The 24885-nt window shown below is 37.6% G+C and overlaps 1 protein-coding gene across 1 annotated transcript in view; it reads right to left on the reverse strand.

Annotated features, from left to right (window-relative positions):
- Nucleotides 1–24885, reverse strand: part of brinp1 (bone morphogenetic protein/retinoic acid inducible neural-specific 1) — a 106598-nt gene that overhangs the window by 7926 nt on the left and 73787 nt on the right. The window contains exons 5-7 of the mRNA XM_031754632.2: nucleotides 21659–21764; nucleotides 5880–6116; nucleotides 1831–2053 (exon numbers count right to left, since the gene is read on the reverse strand). Coding sequence (XP_031610492.1) covers nucleotides 1831–2053; nucleotides 5880–6116; nucleotides 21659–21764 — 566 coding nt within the window. The remainder of the gene's footprint in view (nucleotides 1–1830; nucleotides 2054–5879; nucleotides 6117–21658; nucleotides 21765–24885) is intronic.

Below are 24885 nucleotides of genomic sequence, written 5' to 3' on the forward strand. Positions count from 1 at the left end.
AATGCACTAGATAATCTTAAGCCATGCAGGGTTAAAAACCATTTACCATGATCTTTTCCTTAACCAACCAACTAAACTAAAGAAAAGCAAAAGTGAACCATGAATAGATGTATATAAAAAAGAAATACAATAGAAGTTAGTGGAAAAAGCAATTCCAGGTCTATACATGTTCACAGTCTTGTGATTTCTCTCCTTCCAGCCACCTGCTCATGTGCTTTTAAACAATTGTAAACTTTAACTTAATAGCAGCTGAAATAATGTTTATAGGATTTGTTAACCTTTCACTTTTAGCAATACAATAATCAGTGAGATGGTTCTCATTTTACAAATTAGTAATGAACTATCAGTTTGTTTGTTGACACTAAATAAATATTAACTGTAAACCTTAATTTATCAGTTACATATTGATGATGGGTACTATCAAGTGTTACCTTTGTTACACTGAATCATAGTTTAGTAAGGTTAAAAACATTCTGGGTTAAAAGCAAGCTTGTTCAAATACAATTCCTTCTTCAGTAAAATATCTCAGAAGTTGAGGAACACTATTCTCAAAGTAGAATAATGCAAAGTAGCGAGTGGATCCTTCCCACTGGGGGTCTGATATACAGTATGAACCAGAGAAGGGCCAAATGATCTCTCACAAGGGATGTGTGTTGCTGTCATTTCGAATCCTGATGCACCAGTTTTTCATCTCTGGGACCAAGCAATATAGTTTTTTTCCCACATCTTCATCAACTCACAGCCTCACTGACATGAAGATGCATTGGAACACATCTTAAACACACAAGCCTTCAACTTTGCCTCAGTCCCTTCATTGACTTATTATCTGTTATAGTTTGATGGGGAAAAATGGAAGGACTGGAGTCCTTGTTGGTAATATCTTAACGTAAAGGAAAATCTTAATCTTGTTATATATATGTAGTGCAAATGCACACGGTTATAATAAAACCAAATAATTCCTCCATCTGATGCAAAGTTGTCTTACACAAGCAAGCAAATAAACATGCAGCTCTTATTTCCAGTGCCATCAGGCACTCTTGATGCATATTCCATGGACAGGGAAGCGCATACTGCAGCTCTTTGATAACACTTCAGAACAAACCTTTGCCAACTCTCACGCACAAATGTGGGTGTGCTCTTTTTCTGTCAGTGACAGTTGACAGCGGCTCATTTTCAGACCACTTAAATGAATATTTTACAGATTCTGTTTCCATTTATGTGGTGACATCCCCTACACATAACAGTTTTGGGGGTGTTTCATGTGGAAGCCAGGAACTTTGCATATTTTGCATAGTGTTTTCTGATATTTGCTAGAGTGGATGGTTGAAAATTCCTGGCATTTCATGCAGCGCTGACACAATGGCACATCCGCAGCAAGGCTCTTAAGCTGCAACTGCAGTAGGTGGTGACAGATGTGTGCAATGACCTATCAAGAAAACTCCCACAGCTATTTTTTTTCCCCCTTTTAGATTGCAAAGTGAAATACAAGAGTGAGGTAGAGTGTTTTCGGCATGTGCAAGCCTCAGCACTAAGTTGACTTGATGGACAGAAACAACAGAACCATAAGTTAAAATGTATAATGGATGTCATCCTCACTGTGCACGCTTCAAGGAGCACCAAATAAAAGAGAACACATACATCAATCCAAAAGGGAAATTTCTCTGAAAGATGTCACTCCTCTGTAAGATACATTTTAATATCTTCTTTTACTTTTAAAAAAAGCAGATATCCAAAAATATCAAGACCAGAAAAGGCACCTTAGGCTTGTCCGAGTAAATTCATAGCTAATTTTGAACAGAACATTGAATTAAGTTTTTTCTTTTTACCCACCTCTCCCTAGGCATCTGGTGGTTGGGATTGTGGTGACAGCGGATGCTGAGGCTGAAGAGCTTGCGGGCGGTGCGCTGGATCTTCAGTCGCTGCACCTCCAGGGAACTCTGAAGAAGCCTGTAGCGGGCCTGCAAATCCCAGTCGCTGCCCCAGAGAAGATGCACACTGCTGATGGGCAGGAAATGAGTGGAGGGCAGCCTCTTCAGAAATGACTTGAACTCATCTAGGTGACAGAGAGGGAACCGTTAAAAATAACCCCAAAAAATCAGCTGGAGATATCTGTTATTGTAATATTTGCAACAAAGTAAATTTTATAAGTTATAGTTTACAAGTTTATATCTTCAAACGTGAGTTTTGATATGGTTTTTTTTTTCATGTCTGTACTTTGCTTTTTGTACTTCGACTGCTGTGAGTATCTGAAGAGAAATGAGACTCTCAGCGCAGTAAACACCCTCTCACTCTGTGCTCCCCGACACCTTTTCAAGATTGCTGCCTCAACAAATTTGTTCCAACCAGTGGTGATGATTGTCCTTGTGTCCCTCTTTCTGCCTCTGATAATTCTTGTTTGTCTCTTCCATAGACAACTGCTGTTTTCAACACTAGCTTCAATTTTTGGCAACAATGAGCACGAAGATGTTTGAAAAATACAAAAATACACACGAACAAAAAGGCTTTTATTTGGCGTGCTAATCAACTGAGTCAGTTAATTCAGATTAACTCATTGTTCAAGTCCATCCTTAATACTAAGCTCATTAATTAAACATTTTAATTCCTACAGTTTAAACTGAATACAGTTCAAAAGTAGACGAACAACAAGAGCAATACTTTTGCATTTATAGTGTTTGTTATAAATGCAAAAAGTTTGTTAAAGCTATAAACTTGATGCAATAGTCTACCATGAAAAGTATGACATAAATATTGTTGGACACAGTTTAAAACTTTGCTCCACGCTGTTCGAGAAGAACAAATCCCATATTCAAGAGATGCAGTTGTACAGCTGAACCCTCCTGCAGTCCTCCTCAAGACAGTTTAACAGAATTAACCACAGTTGAGAACCCCGTTTCAACCATTGCCGTGAAATGTCAGAATTTCCTCCACCCTCCGCACAGGCATATCAGAGCTCCCTTCCCCTTCTTCTTCAAAGAAGCCAGATTTCTTCTCCTCCCCTGTTTTGAACTTGCCATATCCCTCCACCCAGCTTTCAGAGATGTCAGGTACCTCCCTTTTCCTAGAAAAGCTGGGTGTCTCCAGCACTCAGTATTCAGATATATCTGATTCTCCCACCAAAAAACATCGCTTTTATTGAGTCACTCCCAATGCCAGTTTAATAGTTGCCAAGTCCTTTTATACAGGCTTCAAAGCCGTCAAGGACTCCTTCCTTGAAAGTGCTTCCACATAGTCCTTATCTTAAGCCATCCAGCACACCTTATCTAGAGATTAAAGCTCTCACAATGTAACCACACTTCACCCATTGTGCCATTACATTTCACTTTGTTGTTTTGTATCACATGTATTTTTCACCACATTTTACGGATATCTGCAGAGCTGTCAATGCCATTTGCGTAAAAAAATAAAAATACAAATAAAAAACCGAGACAATCAAAGAAAATCAATTGAAGTGGTATTAGATAAACTAAACTATGTAACAGCACCTTGTAGATTTTAAAAAATGACCTTAAATTATAGTCAGATGTAGCACTTTACGGTACTGTAAAAAAGTATTTCCCCTCTTGTTGATTTTATAGTTTTAATGTATTTTTTCACACTTAACTGTTTCAGGTCACTGGGAGAGTTTCATTATTTTACACAGATAACCCGACTAAATAAAAAAAAGTTTTTAATTCATGATTCCATTTATCAAAGGGAGGAAAAAGAGATATCCAAACCTAACAGGCCCTACATCAAAAAAACAAAAAAACAAATGTCCCCTTTTCTAGCCAGATCCAGACCTGATTGCTGCCAGCACGGTGAATCAAAGAGTCAAATATAACCTGTCGGACAAAGTGAAGTAGATTTAAATGTCTCAAGAAGCAACACATCATGCCACAATTTAAAGAAACAGCTGAGAAACAAAGTCATTGACATCTATCAATTTGAAAAGGGCTACAAGTCATTTCTAAGGTTTTTGGACTCAAGCAAACCATGATGACAGCCATTATCCACAAATGAACAAAACAGTGGTGAAGCTTCCGAAGAGTGGCTGGCCTACTGAAAATAGTCCAAGACTACATCAACAACTCATCCAGGAGGTCTTAAAAGAAGCCAAAAAAACAACTAAAGAACTGCAGGGCTCTCTTGCCTCAGTTAAGGTCAGTGTTCATGATTCAACAAGAAAGATAAATAAAAGAGACTGGGGGAAAATGGCATCCATGGGAGAATTCCAAGGTGAAAACCAGAACACAAAGGCTCATTTCACATTTGCCAAAAACTCATCTTTAGGATTTCCAAGGCTTTTCGGAAAAACGTTCTCAATTTTGCAAAAATTCGTTTTGTATTTACTTGGGTTATCTTTGTGTATTTTAACATTTGTTTTGGATCCAATAGGACAAAGTTTACTTCACACTAAAATTGCACTTTGCAATAACTTGCAGTTGCAGCCACAATAATGTCTGCATACCCTATGTTTCATAAGGAACAGGTGTAACTTCAGGAATCACTGTAGCTAGCTAGATAAGTAGATAAACCTGTTTGTTCAGTGTTCTCACTCAGTGCTGAGGCAGTATATAGCTAGATAAACTAACTACATGCTAACCACATACAGGCATTGTTTGATAGCCTGACTGTTGTTTTTATATCTGAAAAAAACTATTGTAAAATCCAAGCATGTATTGCATAATTATGTTTTTCTTGACTAAGTTTAATGAGAGAAATTCACTGAATACATTTGACTACAAATGCAGCTGAGTCTGAGCAATATCAACAAAGCAACAGTCACAGCTTCAATGAGCATAAGCAGAGCAGCTGCACCTTTTCTCACAGCCAGTAATGTTATACTGCCACAGCTCTGTCTTTTGAAAGGAATGCTAAGCAATAAATGAATCATGTAGTGTCACATCAGCTCTCTTTTCTATAGTACCTACAGAACATTTCGACCAACCAATGTTGGTGTACCATTTAGTTTAAGCAGCAGAATACTCCAGTGCTGCAAATATTAGCAGGCACTGAATGTGCCCTGTCATTATGTTTACACATGCTGAATTATACAGATTGTCTATATAATCTGATGCTTTGAGGTTTTTGAACCTGTTCTCAAGCATTTATTTTTCAAATGTTTAACAGAGGCCGCCCAACTCTTTGTGCTTTGGTCTGAAAAGAAGTTATGTTCCTTTATTTGGCTTCTTCCAGTGTTCTTTCTTTTCAAGTACTTCTTTGAAGATGTACTGCACTCAGTGACCTTCATGACTAACATTAACTTACCCCTATGGTGCATAAATATATTTATCTGTTGCTGGCAGGTTGTATCGAGACACTTTTATTTCGTATTAATAATAGATATACATGGTGCCTTGCCATAAAACAATAAGGCACAATATGTGTTTTTTCTCTGCTGTGTCCAAAATTCTAGTGTCGCCTTTGTGCCTGCCTTTGCACTCACTTTTACAGACACTTTTACATTGTGTAATTAGTATCTGGTTACCTGATAATTTTGCTATTTACTGTCATTTAAAAAACAGCAGTCCCATGTGAGTGTTTTTCTGATCTCTTCCTAAATGTATCGATTTAGTTGAGGATGAAGACTGATCACCAAGATTGCCAAAGCTACTGACCCTTTGCAGCGGCATTATAAAAATGTATGCTCGTTTTAAAGGTGCTCATTATTTTTCATTAATATGGGTTCTGTTTTTGGAAAAAACACGGAGCTGCCTCAGCTCAAATATTGATAAGCGCTTCAGAATTAAAAGGGCTAAATGTATGAGAGTTTGTCTCTCATAGAAAATTGTAAAACAGAACAAAACAAAAAAGAAGAAATTTTAAAAATCTTAATTTTTAAATGCATGGACATGAGATCTGATTATTCTTATCATATTTAGAAGGATATTCAAGCTTACCAGAGTTTTCAAAGTCTTTGTAGGAGGCTGCCCATGACTCATACATCCCCAGCAGGGTGTTCTCCATGATCTGGATGTCGGTTATAGGACAGTTGCATTGGGGATACTCCTCGGCACACTGACAGATGCATTGGTTGTTATGGCACACATATTCCCCCTCTCCATTGCACATAATGTAGCTCAGAGCTGACTGGACAAATTTCTCTTGCAGGTATTCTGGGAAAATAACCTGCAGGCCTGAAACACAGATAAATGTGAAACAGTTGTTTTAAAAAAAACCCATAATGGGATAATAAATAAAATACAGAAGAAAATAGAATATAAGAAACCATCTTGAAAAAAACAATATCTAAAAATATGCTGAAAAATATGAGGCAAATGTTGTCTGTCATGCTGCTGTATCTTGAGATGTATACGGCATCTCTTCACAGACCAAGTTACCAGAAAAGAGGGAAAAAGCAATGAAATGACTGACTGCTCTACTAAGATTGCTTTGTGTCATAAGTACTCATTTATTTTTCTAAAGGATGTGCTCCAGCAATCTTCTCTGTTCAGCTAGAACTGCTTGTTCTGTGGTGGGTCACTCATGATGACAATGTATAAATCCATGATTTATGCCTGCTCTTGTGTGTCATATTGGTTCGCATATAGCAGTGAATTTATCTCCCGCGGCATTCGTTTTCTAGCATGCATACATGCATGTACTTTACTGTGTCTTACCATTCATTACATACATTACTTGCTTGTGGTTTGCATACCCAAACTATGCAGTATTCTGCTAATTATAGAGAAATTATAGTGATTTTATAGAGAAATCACAATAGCCGAATGCGTGTTCTTCAGCCCAATTTAGAGCTGAAGCTGAACCTCTTCAGCCTTCACTATCACTGACAAGGTATTTATAATTTCTAGACTCCAAGCCAATCCATATCTCACCCTGGGGATCTCACACAACTGAAGCTTGGACAGCTAACAGTACAGGCTTTCTCTTCAGTCCAAGCCTGGGGAAAACAAATCCCTAGCTCTACAAGCCACTGGATTGGAAAAGAACTAAATAGATTTTTTCCTTCTTGTATGAAACAGCATCTTGGTGAGGCCATATTTTCTTAATGGCTTTTACTTGAGCACAAACAGTGCTTCAGCAGAAAATATGCAACCAGGAACCAGAACAAAACATGTTATTGAATGATGAATGATTGCATTATTTTTGCCACACACATATTATTTTCACCTTTCGGTGAAAACAGAAATCCATTTATGCAAAGTCAACATAATGTTGCTAAAATGAAAGGGAAAGTAAGCATATAATTTCATACTGTGCTCATGAATCATTTTCAATGTGTTGTCAGGGAGTCAAATAGTGTCCCTTATTATGTATGCACATGCAGCAATTAATCCTCCTTATTTTTACCTGCAACATACTCTACAATAAACATATAACTGTGTGCAATTGAGAAACAGATTAAGGCCTTAATAAGTGGGATCTAAAACATAAGCTGATTTCAGGTGAAAGAATTAAAACTAATGCACGCTGTGTTTGGTTATTTCAATCTGCAGTGTTTTATAATTCGTATAAAGGTTGATATTCAGGGATATTTTTGTTTAGAAACATGATGAGAATGCAGTTAAATAAGATTATGTTACTTTAGATCAAATTTCAGGCTTCTGCAAGTAGTTTTACCTTTTGCAACAATTTAATTACTCGCATATTCTTTGTACTAGAGTCTGTGCTTGTAATATGTACCTATTTAATAATAAGTGCCTTTCTCCTGCACAGCTCATCAGAACCACTGCCTATCAGGGAAGAGGAGAACAGAAGGAAGAAGGGATGGTGGGAGTAAAGGGGATGAATAGATCATGTCTGACCACAAAAGAGCTGGGTTGCACAGGGCTTTTTCTCCATCAGGCCTGTCTGGATCCAATATTCATTTAGCTTGATGTATTCCTGGGCTTGAAACTTTAATGTGATTTGTGGGAAAATCCAGATGGCAAGTTCACGGATCAACGCTGCTCACTGACAGTGCTGGTGCCAGCGGCCGGGTGCACAATAACACCAAGTGCTTCAGCCCTCCCCCCTTCCCTCGTCTGTCTAACCATACCTCATACCTCAATCTCTGCATCAACATGTACATATTTTCTTTTTCCGATATCACTCTTGCAACAGGACAATTGCAGCAGGAACTATTTGGGATGCTCAGCACTATGTGTCTTACAGTTTCTTGTTTTCCAGTCTCTTCTTTCACTGTTTATGTCCCGTTCTCTCTGCCTCCCACAGATCTCTACTGTCTTACTTCATTACACTCACTCCTACTGGCCACACACATGCACATACCCTTTGACTCTTCTCCATCATCCTTTGGCTCGCATTCACTCCATCAATCACTCTCCTCATTCCCGTTTCTTCACCTCGTCTGCTCTCCTCTACATTCTCGCACTGAGCAGACACTCAAGAATTGGAAATGCGGTGTCTTGTCCTTCTACTCGTGTGCAGAATGATGTCATGCACAGAAAGTAAATCCATCAGCGTTTGTTAGTGCATTGCAGAATGAGAGAGAGAATTAAAACCTGCAGGCCAAAAATGAAATGAGAAACTAATCAGAGTAAAAACATTTATCTTTGTGACTTACTCGGCTTTGCTGCGTTAGTGCAACAACACGTGAATACACTCAAAATGAATGAGGTTTAAACCTTCTCTCTATGTGGCTCTGAGGCAGGTGCATGTCAAGGAAAACACTACATACTGGAGCTACACTTACCATGATTAAGGAGGAGATGCTGAAATGAAACTGTACTGTATTGGAATTCCTGTGCAGCTCTTTGATAACCCCCAACTTCATGCTCTGTCAGTGCAAATAATTCCCTGCAACCCCTGTGCCTGGCTTGCTCTAAATAAATAAATAGCACCTCAAAATGGCAGTTAATCTCATTGCATACATCCGAGGCTGATATATTTTCTTCACGTAGTTTGGAAGATATAGGCCCGCTACCATTCCGTGAATGCTAAAATCTGAGACTCGGCAACTGTGACTTCGCCTTTTCATTGTGTCTTTTTCGAGAGTGCTCTATTTTTACATGGTGATAGATAGGGTGTGTAGGCCGCAACTGAGGCTTGTAACTGCTTTGGCAAGCAGTTGCCTGCTTATTGGAAAGCCACGCTCCGCCTCATAAGTTACAGTTTCATTAAAGATTAATTGACCATTGTGTGGCCACAATTTCACAAAATAATCATTACTTAATCCACTGGTGCAATAAAGTGCATTACTTCAATGGAGGCATTAAATTACCATTGGAGGTTATCGGTACAGCCATGATACAAAACCAAAGACCTCTGAACTGGATGAGAGTCTGTTTCTCCTCAGTCTAGGCCTACCCAGCCATTCTTGCTGATCCTATATACTTAATACACCATATGAGATTTGCTGCGTTTGCCTATTTCTTAGCAAGCTATGAGGTAAAGGTGCAGCTGAAGTAGCTATTTATCCACTTTTCATTTCTTTGCATAAAGCGCTTTAGGTCTCTGCCTCTGTGTGTGTAGGTGTATGTGTGTGTTGGGCCTGACAGAGGATAACATGTTCCACTGGAGCTATTCTAAGCTCTCAGAATATGTTAGCATTTTTTAAAGTTCTGAATGAGGTGTACTTAGCATTCAAATGGATAATGTGTTGGTGTATCTTTGGTGAGTAGATTATCGCAGATTATCGTAAGTGTTCTAAGCACTTTAGAAGGAAGCAGCTTGAGATGTCAAAATTTAGCATTGCAGTAAGTTTTTAAAAAATGTTGTGGAGAATAATTCTTTGTGACAGTTTAATTAATATTTACACATTTAAAATGTTTTTTTCCTCCCTTTCCTATGGTTTTTGTGGTACAGAAGTATACAATAAAATGTGTGTATTTGAAATAGCAAAAAAAGGAAAGTGATATTTTATGATATAACAACATATCTTATGATGTACTGAGATACAAGAGCCTGCAAATCCATGATGTGTCTGTGAAAAGACCAAACATATGTCCCACATAATATCTCTATATAGGTTTAGCTTTGATGAAAAGCCACCTATTTAATTTGAACACAAAAAGCAGGCAAGGACGCAGGTGCAGCAATCATTGTAAAAGCATAAATTACTTATAAAAATGGTCTTGGCCTTCAGAGCTCGCTGTCCCTGCTATCTGAAAAAAGAGGAATTGCTGAAATTGCATGCTGAAGCAGTTGCTGAATTGAGCTGGGCAGGCGGTCCAGAGAGGTGGATGAGCTCGACATGATGCTGAATTATTGTCAGTTGTGCTGCACACAGAACACAGAAATACATGTTGGGTCAGAGTAAAAAGTCATTTGGTGATTACTTTTCTTTGCCCACCTTTGACTTTGTAGACCATCATAACAGGACACCAATGCAAACTTGTAGTGTTTCTTTTTTTTCCACTTTAACACTTTAACAGTGTTCATCCATTTAAGTAGAATTTAGAAATGATTTTTAGTCCTAATACAAAATCGGCTTCAGCAAGTAATTAGATAGGTGGTTGCTGTTGGCTGCATGTGCACTTCAGCTACGCTGTTCAAGCTGTTCTGTCATGTGCTGCCTTGTATCCCTGCACAGCAGTTGTAGTAGTAGGCTTCGGCTGGTGAGATATTGTATTAGTCACACAATCGTGCGCATGCACACACACAGAGAAACGCATACGCCCATGTACATGCGCACGTGCACACCCTTTGCAGCCTCTTGCAGAAATCGCATGTTTTACAAGAACCCCAGAGAGGAGGGGGGCAGACATATGACAAGTTCTGACATTCCCATTTCAGTTATAAAAGATACAACTGCCCTCAAAGTGTCACGATGGGCTGTGTACACACATCAGATCAAAAGCCCAAATTTTACATCAAACGTCCCTAAACGCAGACATATTGTTCATCTATTTGTATTGAGAAATGCCTTTTTGCTTTACACTCTTCTTATAATAAATAACCTGCTGAATTCTAGACAATCTACTGTACAATAACTTAAATGAGCCATGTGTTTTCAGGCCTGTATTTTAATTACTTCAAGACAGCTTTCAAGACAGCCGAGATAATATCAGCAAAATACATAAATTACAGTTATATGTACTCCTAATAGTCTAACAGCATGAATACAAATGGTCATTGCAGTTTCTGACTTCATAGGAAATCATTTAAAGTGTTCCTCGTTATTATAAAATAACTACTTTTCTTTAAATGCACATCAACTTTTCTTTCGATTTGAGCAAATACAAAAACTGTTTGCAAAAACACTTCCTGTGCTGCATGGGTCTTTTCAAATGCAATAACAAATAAATAAATGAATAAATTTCTAACCGAACTGATGAGAAAAATTCTAAAAAAAAAAAGACTGTGTGGAAAACCACAGCATTTTCAAAAGCGGCAGCTAGCAAGACTAAGCAAAAAAGAAAAAGAGATTTATGATCATGCTGGCCCAAATCGAAACTTTCCCCTGAATGGCCACTTCCAATTGAAAGCTGACCTCCAGGTCAACATGGAAAGATTTCATCAGGTTTGGGGTTTTAGCATGTTAGAGGAAGTGAAAAACTTGTTCGCAGCCATCCACCTTTAAAATGATCCTATGTTATAGCTTGTCTTGCCAAGAAGGATGCGTGTTTCGACAAAGGGGAGCGTTGCCTCAGACAAATGCATGGGTCCTTCTGAGAGGCAATTCAACAGACATTTGTGACAAACCATGGGGTATAGCCAAAGTTACCCTGTAATTTCTAAACGTCGCCAAATAATTTTAGTTTTGCAGGACCCAGCGAGAAACAGATGAATGTAGCAGGACTGCTTTCTCTGTGCGTACAGAAAAAGAAGCAGAGCAAAGAGAGAGAGGCTGACTGAGTTGGGGGGGGGAAAGATGATGAAAACGCCTCTGTAGATTTACTGTTGTGCTCCTCTCTCTTTATGATTTACATCAGATATTTTTCTTTAGTAAATTATTCACTGGTAACCAGAACAATGTGTTTACTAATATACTTATAGTCCCCAAATCAATTTCTCAACAAGTCCATCATCAAAGAAACTTAATTGATTTGTATGCTTGTTTGTCTTTCCCCGTTTGCAGCATTTTCACTTGAAAAGAGGGACAGGCATCGAGCGACAGAGCAATGAGTATCTAATTCATCACTCTGTGCACGACTTGCCTACAGGGCCAGTTTAATTTATTTTCACTTCACCACTTTGAAAACTGTTGGCTCAGGCTATTCTAACATATTCATAAATCTTCCAAGATAGGCTCATGGCTCTTCCAATATAGGCTCTTGAGGAAACCGGAGAAAGAGAAAAGCATGCAGTGGGGACTGAAAGAAGCAAATTAGTTTGCTTTTGTTTTGGTGCTAATTTATGACAGCCATACTGGAGGTGATTGGATCCTTGCAGGGTAATGGGTTGTGGAGGTTGCTGGGCCTTTTATCGTTCGTTGATGCAGTTAATATACGTTACCAATTTGCAATTTTCAGCCCCAGTACACGTTTTGTCGCTCTGTGTAGGATATCACATTACACAAACAATATTCTATGACTTTGCCCTAATGCATTTAAAGCTCCTACTGGCTTGCCACTTAAAAATACATTTTCTAAATTAATAAACTATAAATACTATCAGATGGCGGGGAATAGATTTGTTATTCCTGTCTCGCTACCTGAAACACACTCTGCAAGAGTTTAAGAAAACCATTAAAATCTAGACTATTTACCTACCATGTGTTAATCCCCTCTTTCATTTAATTCTCATTCCTCAGTAAGCTATTTTTACTTCTAGGTCCCAGAGGAGGCTGAAAGTGAGAATCCAGCCAAAACCAATATCATCAGGTTTTTAAGCATTAGCCTAGAGAGAGGACGAACAAATAAAAAACAAATTGATGAGGGAGAATAAAAGTACATTTAACTCCCAGCTGTAGTAAAACTAAATAGTGTGCATCTTTCAGTCAGATCTAAAATAAAAATAAAAAAACAAGCCAATTCCTAAAAAGTCTACGTTCCAATCATTCAAAAGATTCATTAAAGGTAAAAGCCTTTGTAGGTTTTATGTTATATCATTATTATTATTATTATTATTAATTATAATTAATTAGTTTGTGACAAAAAATGCAACTGTATCATGCCAAATATTATCACTGTCTGCAACTTAATACCATAATTTATGTTGAATCTATGATTTCATCACGGGTGTCTAGAAAAAAACACTTTTTTATAACTCATGCTCCAGGGACTGCCAATAAAATACTCCACATAGCATGCACTCAGATGCCAAACCAGGCAAAATGTAATACTGAAACCTTCACAGTGATATTACGTTTAAGCAATGGGAGGGTACATATTTAACAGATAAAAGCTTTGCTAAGTCATGCATGAATTTTAATTCTGGTGATTGCTGAAAAGGAAAGTGAGAAAATAAGGAGAGCGAGTACAAGAGTTATTTGAAAAATATTGTACAAAGCAAAACTGTGGGAGAAAACTGAGTTTAGGCTTTGATAGGTAGCTCCCTTGATGTGAGATTACACTACAACATTCTAATCTAAATTTAAGTTAAAGCAAAGGGAATATCCAGGGAGTGTCATATCCGCAATGTGTTATCTTTGGCTCACAGCCCCACAGCTTACAAAGAGCAGACCACAGGGGTGGGAAGGAGGGGAAAAACATTCCCCTTTGAAAATTCTTTTATTTCGGAAAGACAGTCTAGGTGTCTTTAGGAGAAATTCTGACCACAACTACATTCACTAGCTTGTATATTACTTGCCTTTTTTTTCTTTTTTCCTTTTTTTTCCAAGTCAGAGTGTGGTCCTGGACCAATTTAAACCTAATCCTACCGAAGCAAATTACTAAAAAACTGAAAAAAAATAATCACAGGTTTGTAATTGGTTATTTGTACATTTGCATTCGTATGCCTGTAAACTGATAAAGTACAGAGGTCTGGATTTAAAAAAAAATAATAAAAATAATAAAACCAGAAAAAAAGTCATGATTAAAAGTTTAATTAGAAGAATGAAATAGAGTGGGTTTTCTATTAATGCATCTGTGTTGTAACTCACGTGGCCCTGCATATTAATATGATCCCTTTATTTAATTCATAAGCAATTAAAATGGCTAGTCTAGATTATACGTTTTTTCATTTCCGTCTATTCATTCACATAAAATGAAGAAGACGTGGCATAAGCATCACACATAAATGCCCAGTGTACACAATATGGAAGATGATTTGGATTGCTGAAGAGTCCAGTTAAATTAAAAAATAGCATGAAAAACAATGGTAAAAAACACAGAGTGGAGAAACTGAGAAAAAGGTGAGGTAAGACAAATGAACACAAATATAATCACAAAAAAACACAAAACTGAGAATAAAATGTACTTGAAAAGTCTTATTTTGGATCATCACAAATGACTACAGTTTCATCACTTACATATTAAATAGACCGCAAACAGGAATTCTGCAGGTGTACCATCTAAAAGTGTCATTCAGAATTACTTTCTGTAGCCACCTCCTTCAAAAGCACTTTCCCCATGCACTTCTAGTGCAGATAGTAGAGAAAATATATGTAAACAGGAGAAGCTACATGGAAAAATCATAAAAACTTGAATAATGGAAATGAACCACTTTGCGTATGTTATCCTTCTTACCATCCAGACTTCATCAGGATGCAAAAAGATTCAGGCTGAGTCAGGCTCTTTTTTTTATTTTTAGAGAGAAGAGATTTTCTCCTGGCGTCTCAAACTAACAACTATGCTTGTTCAGTCTTTTTCTAACTGTACTGTCATGAACTTTTACATTTAACATGCTAACTGAGGCCTGTAGAGTCTGAGAAGCAGCTCTTAGGTTTTTTGCCATTTCTCTGAGGATTGCAGGGTCTGACCTTGGGGTGAATTTGGTGGGATGTTTACTCCTGGGATGAATATTGTGTTAACACACACCTGAATGGTTCAGGCCAGCAAACTGTCAAAATGTCTGCTTTTATAGAGGTGCTCACACTTCCCCCTGATAAATGAATCAAGTACGTTTGATTTAGAGATGGACCATCCGATATTACGTATCGGTATCGGTCCGATACTGACGTAAATTACTGGATCGGATATCGGAGAGAAATAAAAAATGTAATCCGATCCATTAAATATCAAAAAAGCACCTCACAAAACTTGCGACAAGGCGTAACTGGGCTCATAACCGTAGCACGTCAGAGCATTATGCATCACGTGATAGAGTGGCTGTGCGTATTTGTAGCCTCGCTAGCAAACCAGCATTTCATCTCCGAGGAAGTTATCCCAGAGAGAAGTAAAGCAAGTGTGTAAGTTCATCTCTGAATGTTTGTAAAGCATTCGCACGTTAAGCTTAACAACAGATGCCTCTTCTCTCTCCCCCTCCTGCTGCTACTTCAATCATGAAACTGATCAATGATCAGCTGATCGGCTTTTCTGTCGCGAGTCCGTCTCTCTTTTTTGTTTTTGGCCCACTTTTTGGCCCCAGAAAGAGGAAACCAGCGGCTGAACAACAGCAGCACGTTTACGCTTGATAAGCTGTTGTTAGAATTTATTTAATATTACTTTCTAGACCAGGATCCTTTTCTAGTAGCTGACGGCTGGTAACTGTGCAGGGGCGGATCTAGCAAAGTTTAGCCAGGGGGGCCGATAGGGCATTAAAAGGGAAAGGGGGGCAAACAAAGACATACTTTTCTTTCTTATTCTCATTTAAAATGTCTAGCTTTTAATAAATAATTATCCGAATCTTACACCCAAAGCTTTAATCTGATGTAAAATGTGTAGAAGTCCATTACTGTATATAGTAACTGTTAAGTCTAATATACCCTAGTAAGCTATAGTACTTTTTCCTTTGGGAAGGTACCATCTGTGCAGTCTGCAATTCTGTTGAAGAAAGATGCTGAATCTATTTAATTATTCTTGAAAAATAATTTAATTCTGTGCATTTTTTTCACACTGCATCAAATTAAAGTTCATTACGTCGATTAAGCATCGTGAGGTGGAAGGTGGGGGGTGGTTCCCTATTTATTTTTGCTGGGAGTTTGCAACCCTATTAGTTAGGTTGCTTAATATTTCTGCTAAGTACTCTTTAAAATACCAGAATAGGAGGGATGGAGTAGGTTTAAGTTTATTAGATTGATCAGTATTGCTGAACTATGAAATATTTTGGGCGCAGTGTATTTTTTACATACAGGTATAACAGAATAGCTTTAGTGTTGTTGTATATTTAAACCTGAGTATGAACTTATACAAAATGCAGCAATATATTAAAAAACAGTTTTATTGATTAAAAAACACACTATATCGGATTCATATCGGTATCGGCAGATATCCAAATTTATGATATCGGTATCGGTATCGGACATAAAAAAGTGGTATCGTGCCATCTCTAGTTTGATTAAGAGCACCTGTTTGCTACTTCCTCTTCCTCTGGAAGCAATATCGGTATACTTAGTTTGTGTCCCGTGTCCTGTGAAGACTTTTTTTAATGACTGTATGCATGTTCACATATTACTGTGACATTCTTATTTTAAATTGTACAAATTAATATTTTGCAAGAAATGTACAATAACAAATACAATTTTAACACTAGACAATGTTGGAGAAATTGGGTTTTCATAAATATTATATATATATATATATATATGTGTGTGTGTGTGTGTATATATATGTAGTCCTTGAACACATCAAAGAATTTCTATATGCAGAAATGAGGTAGTTTGTTTGACCTTCAACCATTGTCACATCAGGCATGTAGGTATAGGCATGCATGCATTAAATTAAAAAAACTACACTGTTAATATTACTTGTTGAAAATAATTTTAGTAATAACTTTAGAAATAAGATCATTTCAAACTAAATGTTGCATGGTGATGTGTATTTTCATATTAGATAGCAGGCAGTGATCTGCGATCTTCCACATTGGCCAGTTGTGACTCCTCCCCACAGTTTAAATGCCAAAAGTTAGCATTTTAGCTAATTGTCTGGTAAAAGGTCAATAGGCATTTGTAAATGAGACACATGGTGGGCGTTCATTAGATGTGCTGAGAGCTGCTAGTGCTTATTAGAGTAGCACTGGACCCAGCCAATGTCATCCTCCTCAAGGGACAGTCTGAGAAGTTCATTTATGGTGTATTGTAAAAAGAGGACAATGCTGTCAAAGCTGTTATTTTTTGGGCCACTCAATGTAAAGGCCAGTCTAGGGACACAGTAAATCTTGCAGAGAATTGAACTGTGTTTGTCTAAAGAGGAAAAAAATGCTTTTGGAGCCACCATGACACTTACAGTCCTCCCTTACAGTGGAGAAACAAGAAAAACATGCTGCTGAGATGACAATTTATATTTCGTGTGTTCTGATTATGTATGTCACTTCCACTTATCTAAATGTCATCGGTATCGGTTTAGCTGAAGGAACAGCAGAACAATGAAAGCAATTATCCGACTGAACCCATGGGGCTCCTGGATTTTATATGCATTGTAGCTTTTTTTCTGCTGAATATGTTGTTTGCTTGATGTAGGTGGTGGCATTAGGAGAATCATTTACACATTCATTACCCCTTCATTTATTAAGAGTTGGTCCGAGACAGGCTAAATCATGGCTACTCACTCAGCTCATCTCTTGAAAAGCAGTGTTCTCCCCACTGTGTGGTACTTGCAACTAGTTATAATTCATCACTTCCCACCTGCAGTCGAGACCAAAGCCAGTTCTATGTGCCTACTCTCCTTCACAAATACTCTTTTGGTCATGATAATGATTTTGGTAATTTACACCAAGACTTTTCTTCTTTTTTTTAATGAGCCCTCCACCACTGAGAGTTGTCCATAAAGACTTCCCTTTATCCGGTCGTAAAGTCTGACGTCACTAGCCGTGTCTGGGCCTAAACTCTGCTGCAGGTCCATATATCAAACGATCACTGTGGCATCACTGAGAGTTGGAAAAACTGTCTAAAGTCTTTCATCTTTAATAAAGTGATCAGCGTTCTGCTCTACCAGGTATAACAATTGAGTTTAACATCCAGGCATCCATGAAAACGGAATTTATGACATTTAACGGAGTTAGAAGTTAGCAGGAAGTTAGCACGCTAGCTTCCATCTAAATACAATATAGCATGTCCTGACTATGGGGCTTTGGAAACAAATTAAAACGTACAGCTCTGCTATCACTTCCAACATAAATGAAGACAGAAAACTAAACAGCAGTGACATTTGTAGGGTTACTGAAGTTTGGCTAGCTGGTATATAATGATGTGCTACGTGACCGCTAGCGACACAGCTATGTTAGCATAATATAAACAAGCTAACTTTTTTTCCACTCGATAAAAGTTAACTTGAGTGTTCTCCGTGGTCAGGGACAAATGTAATCGCATGGCAGGATGCTGTAAAAGGACCAAACTTCAGTCAGGAGATCAACTGAGATAATCCATCCACAATACGAGGTTAGTCATTCATATGCTGCTGCATGGGCTGAGCTGTAGTTACATCCTAAGGTTTTAAAAACTGAGCTTTAATAAATGATTAGCGGTAATAAAAGCCGAGGGAGGTCAACAGTGATCACCGACTGTTTTAGGAGCTTTTTGAGATTAAATAGAAGAAAATACAAAACATTAAACATGTTAACAACACAAAAGCCATATTAAACGCAGACTACTTTAGGCCCGGAAGTAGGATTCGTCACGTCATCACTTAACGACCGGATATTAATATAACCTAAACTGTTTTAAAACAACACACTGGCATGGTTTTTGTTTTTGTTTTGTTTTTAATCTGACCATCATGTGACAAACATTTAAATGACATAATACGATCCTCGCACTAGCAGCAATGTGAAATAACCTAACTAGCCGAACAATAATTAGTATACCCTAGCACCATATATTAGTCACAAAAAATGTTCAGCCATTCATTTGCTCAACTATTAATCAGCTACAGAGCAACACTCCTGGTATTGTCTGTTTCTAGCTATACAGTTTTTGCTTATTGACTTCTTTTATAATTGAAAAAAATAATATTATTTTTATTTCATACATTAATTGTATTACAATCCATATTATGGATTGATTGTTTTAATCCCTACACTTTATTTCCACTGTAAAATTACTTTATAAATCCATAATTGTGCCCACTATAACTGTGCTATCCCTAAGGATTGTACAACAAGTTAAACATACAGTCACTGTGGATACATCAAGCAATGGCCACTGTACAATGACATAAGAAGTCTATTTGCTGGACTTTTTGAAGAGGAATGCCGTCCCATTTATGTTTAATAATTCTAGAGGCGCTATAGTCCCGAGTCTTCTTTGTCATATTTTTTTTATTTATGTTATGATGCATTGAATGTTTTGAGTTGATAAAAGTTCTGGACTGTGGGCAGACCAGTTCAGCACCTGGACAAAGCCACAGTGGTGTAACAGCTGCACCATGCATTTAGCATTGTCTTGCTGAACTATGCAAGACCTTCCCTCTATAAGACATTGTCTGGATGGAAGGACGTGCTACTTTAAAACCTGCATACGCCTTTTAAGCATTGATGTTGCCTTTCCAGATGTACAACGCAACAGTACCATAAGCACTCACACACCTCCGTACCATCAGAGATGCAGGCTTATGAAGTGAGTGCTGATAATCTGGAGGACAAGGCATCCATGTTTTCCAAAAAGACTTTTACATTTAACATGTATGGTAGAAGACAATGGTGTTACTGGATCATCTTTACATACGGCATCTTCTTTGCATGATAGAGCTTTAACCTGTATTTATGGATGGCACAGCGAACTCTGCTCACAGAGAGTGATTCCTGATAGTGTTTTCTGAGCCCATGCAGTGATTTCCATGACAGAATCATACATGTTTTAAATGCCATGCCGCCTGAGAGCCTGAAGACCACAGGCACCCAACACTAATTTTCCACTTCATCTCTCAGAAAGGCAGACATTTCTACATATTCTCAGTATCTTTTTATATTATGGACTATAGATGATGAAAGTCTTTGCAATTTTACACCGAGGAACATTATTCTGAAATTGTTCCACAATTTTTAAATGCAGATCATTGCATTCTGTTTTTATTTGTATTTTCCTCCAAGTCCAAACTTTTTCTGAATTGGGATGGCAAAGAGTTCAACTTTTTTGCAGCAGTGCCTCACAGATCAAGGTAAAGACTACCTAGATGTTTGTGTTTATGTTGTAACTGAGGTAAAACGGCATGTAAAGTAAAGCTATAACGACTTTTAAACTGCAAACAAATGTTCTTTACAAAAACAGATGGTTACTCTGATCTGAGAAAAGTATATTGTTTAATAGGAGATAAAAAAAAAAAAAAAAACTACAACTAAACTGAAAAAATAAACTCATCTAAACTGAACCATTTTCTTGACAACTATAAGTTGTATTAAATGGTTGGGTCTCATTATTAACATATTTGATCAGCATAGACCTTAAAAGCTCTCTACTGACTACATCCCTCTTCATGGGCTGAGTGAAGTGCCATCACTTTGAAGAGCACCACAGTTATTGAAGAAGTTACACCATCAGCTGTCCTCTAATTAAAAGCAGAAACAATGATTGCTCTCCAAAGAACACATTTTCAGACAAACTCTTAACACCCCCGCCACCACCACCGCTCTCTGGTACACATAAGCATACACAGTATACACACACACACACACCAATATAATTTGGTTTAATAAAAATTGCTAAGCCTGTAACCAATCATAAAAGCATTCGCTTTCTAGTGGAGTTATTATCAAACCAAAAGAAAGAATCTTTTCCGGGCCTGTCATCTATCAATTCTGTGACAAAGCACTCTTCAAAGCACAAGGCTAATACATTTGGTGCATGACAATAAAGCTTTTCCCAAAACCTATAGAGTGCTTTGAGTAAGTGGCAGCCAAGGACTTAAAAGTGTTTCTTTGACAAACCACTTAGTTTTCTGACTTTGGAGAAGGAATAATGATCCCTTCTGAGAGGGAGATGGAGATGTGTGGATTAAAAATAGGCCTATGTGATTTTCAAACTAGTTCTAATAACCTGCATAAACTGAAATAAATCAAAGAAGCAATCACACTTCTCAAACACTTGACCACAGTTACAGAGTCTTTCATCATTCGTTTTCCCCAGGGTGACTGACACTGCATGTAATTCCTCTCTTAAGCTAATTGTTAGCTCTGTTAGAAAGACAGACCTATTTTAATTTAAAAGAACATCACCATTCATGGGTACATTTGCTATGTGCACTGACCAAGGTATGATCCATGAGCAAAGTAGATTCATTTTCGAATACTGATAATTCCTAATGAAAGAAACTCCTGTATAAATAGTGAGCTTGTTCCTATAAACCATAATATGGCTCCAGCACTGTCAAAAAAACACTGTCTAAACACCTTGTTTCATTTGTCTTATTACACATTGCAGCTACACAGAAAGTGCTACTTTGTACTCTCACGACTGATTAGTTTGCACTGTTCAAACAACTGTTTTGGAGACCTGTCTTTGATCAAAGCTTAGAAAGACTTAAGACACAATCACATTAGAACACAAGCGCACGTCTATAACCAGAACACTGTGCTGAAATCCCCAGATGGGAATGGGGAGCAATTCTATCCCCATCCCAGTGCCAATTAAAAAATGCATTGACTTTCAATTCTTCAGAAACCACAAGCCATTTCTTTAGTCCACCTCAGACTATTTCATCTAAGTGTATAGATGTCATTTCATTTTAGAGGTCAAGCGAAAGTTTGACCCTCCTTCTTTGTGACAGCCAGCATTCTGGGGATGAATGTGGGCAGTGTTTACCTTGTAGATGAAGCTTGCTCTCAGGGCTCTGCAGAAGGATTGAGCTAACCGAGTCCAGATTGTCATAGCTACTGCATCCCAGCGGGCCCGTCCGTGTCTCTGTCACCTGCAAGAGAATTAGGACTCAAATGAAAGCCACATTTCAGATTCACTTTGTGTACTTGTGTGCATGCGGGCATGCAAACGTCTGCGTGCCCGGTGTGTTCAAGTATTACTACACTATTTCACGACTACATATCTGTGTTTCATCTATTGGGCTTCCTCTGTAGTCTGCTCGATGTAGTATTTCTCATTTAAAAGCAGCCATCACACAACAAACCACCCTTTAACAATGTTTAAGTGTATTAGACACTTTCCCTGTTTGAGCTACTTAGAGTCTCATATGTACAGACTGTACAGCATTCACACTATTGTTATTACACCACCAGGCAAATAATGTATTGAGAACTAACTGACTCAGTTATTTTCCACAAAGCTGATGTTCATCTTGCCAGAAGAATGTGAATTATTTTGGGGGATTTTTTCAAGCTGTTTTGCAGGAGGAACATTTTTGAACTATGGGATTGTTCTGTTCCAAACTATAAAACAATAAAAATCTTTATCTATGACAACAAAAAAGAAAATGCAACAAAAATAAAACAATGTGAGCATAACAGAAAGTATTGAAATCAGAAATCTGTCCAGGCTCAGTTATTTGTTGTAGTCAAACCTGTGTCAAGGATTTTGAAAGAATCTTTTTATCTCAGAGGCATAACAAATAAATCAATACATATAAAGAAATTAAAACAAAACAACAAAATTTGCAAACAATGATCCACATGTTTGTTCACCAGATTCAATTGAATCTGTCTGCTGCACAAGTCCTCAAATTAGTCATTTTTCTACATTCCAACATCTGAAATGATTGAAGGGCTTCTGAAACTACCCATTTAAGCAAAAAGATCCCTGAAATTCCTGACATAAAAGACTGTTTTCAGTTTTAAATAGTGCAATGATATTTGTTAGGAGGTATGTGGGGTAGAGGAGGCGCAGACTAACCTGCCTTTGAACAGTGAAAAATATTTGGATTGAGAATATATCACAGTTTGGATTGAAATACAACTTTTAGAATATTTTACATATTGTATCAATGCTTAATTTTTAAATTTGGTTTGAGATTATACCAATTTAAAACACATAGGATTGGTAATTATAGTTTTGTGCCCTTACAAGATTATATATTGCAAACAAAAATGATTTAAAATTGAACTCATTAAAATGTATGAAAAACAAGGTGAGCTTTTGTATCCACAGAGGGCTTTAGAAGGGCTGGGGAGACTGAGGGAACGTTAAAGACAGAACACAGAGACAAAGGCTGCGATTGATGGGACATGACAACCAGACTGACATCCACAGGAGACACTGAGGACAAAACACAGGGAAAGGGAAACACTAAAGGGAACTAAACCAAAACCAGAGAGATAAACACAATAATCAGAAAACTCATTAGCGCATGAAAACTAAACGAGGAAACATAAGACACTCACACAATAATGATTAAACAAGATTCAAAACACTGGGTCAAGACCCAGAACCGTGACATTCATATCTGTTGTGAGATGGATTTTCACCACAGACAGCTTCAGTAACTTATATTCCACATTTGTGTGTGTGTGTATGATTGACAGTGTGATATCATCTTTTCCTGTCTTTAATTTTGATACTATACCAGATGGTGGGCTGACAAGCACGAAATTAGACAGATGTAAATCTACCCCTGGCATCAGGCGGCAAAATCAGAAGACAGACAGGGACAGACTGGAGGAGAACTATATAATCTTCATATTCAATCAATATGCTCTTGAATAAATCTTGCTATATTAGGGCACACGCTAGAGATGCAATAGCTTTTTGTTTTTGTTTTGTTTGTTCTTCATATTTGACGATAACACTGACATTCGGTATCTGTAGATTACGGTATGCCACTGTTGCATATTATTTGTTAAAAATACACAAAATTTTAATGACTGAAATTAAATGAATGGACTGTGAAAGAAACATACAAAGATTGGAAATACTATTTAAAAATGTCACGCTAGCATTGTGGTATTTTCCACCAAACAAATGTTTTACTGGTCTTTTCCTTTAAGATACAAATGGGAAAAAGTGGCTGATCCACTGAAGCATTACTATTTTAAATTAAAACTCATACAGTACCTGTTGTTTACAGCACTGTAAGTAACTGAACTCCTGATTTGCAGCTTAGAAATTCACATTTTACTGCCTTCATAATATAAGGGCTTATACCAGTTTAATTTTAATCACATTCAAAGAAATTTCCTTTCAACAAAGGCTAGCATGCATGACTTTTAAAAACTATTAATGAGGTAATAATGATCACCTCCTTGCAGTTCTTAGCCACAATTCATTAGTTTGGTTAAAAGAAATAAAGAACTGAATGGCAAAGGTTTTGAGGTTTTGAGGTGCTGAGGTGCACTTGACTAATGTGTGCATCTGCACCGATAACAGAACGACGCAGTCACACTTTGCCATTCACATTTTTGCTGACCCAGCTCTTTTCCTCCCTTTTTTGTTGTTCTTATTGTGAAATGAAAGACCTCCTTCAAAAGGTTGTATTGCATGACCCAGGGTGACTGAACAAAGGTGGATATCTGTCGCTTCGGGACATCTCCCATGTGACAAAATAGGTGATTTCATGGGCAAGCTAAGGGATATTTAGATCTGTACTTTCACACAAATTATGTGCATATATATGAACACTTGCTTCTTGCCATTTTTCTTCACAGCCAGTTTTCTATGGAGTTATTTGCTCCAAGAATTATGGTTCCAAATTAAGAGCACACCCGGCTTTAAGGATTAGAGACTGACCCTTGTAATCTGGATGACCTTAGGAGAGCGTAGTGCATTACTTGTTAGGCTCTGTCTTTTCATTTTCTCCACCACACACCATAAGAATGCTATGCACCAGATTATGAAAATGGAGTGTAACGTAATAAAAATACAAGGAGCAATCAAAGGACTGAAGTGGGCCAAGGGGGACTTAGAGGATTTGGATTATTAAGCAGAACACAACAGTGGAATCCCACTGGGCCCAGACTGTATAACAGTCCACAGACAGAAACCATGGTTCTGGAACAACCATCTAATTGTCATCTGTCACCACGAAAATCATCTAACCAAGTAAATAAGAGATGATGCACAGGAGATCTAAAGTTGCAGGTTCTGTT

Source organism: Oreochromis aureus, linkage group 7, assembly GCF_013358895.1.
Source record: "Oreochromis aureus strain Israel breed Guangdong linkage group 7, ZZ_aureus, whole genome shotgun sequence".
NCBI classification, from domain to species: domain Eukaryota; kingdom Metazoa; phylum Chordata; class Actinopteri; order Cichliformes; family Cichlidae; genus Oreochromis; species Oreochromis aureus.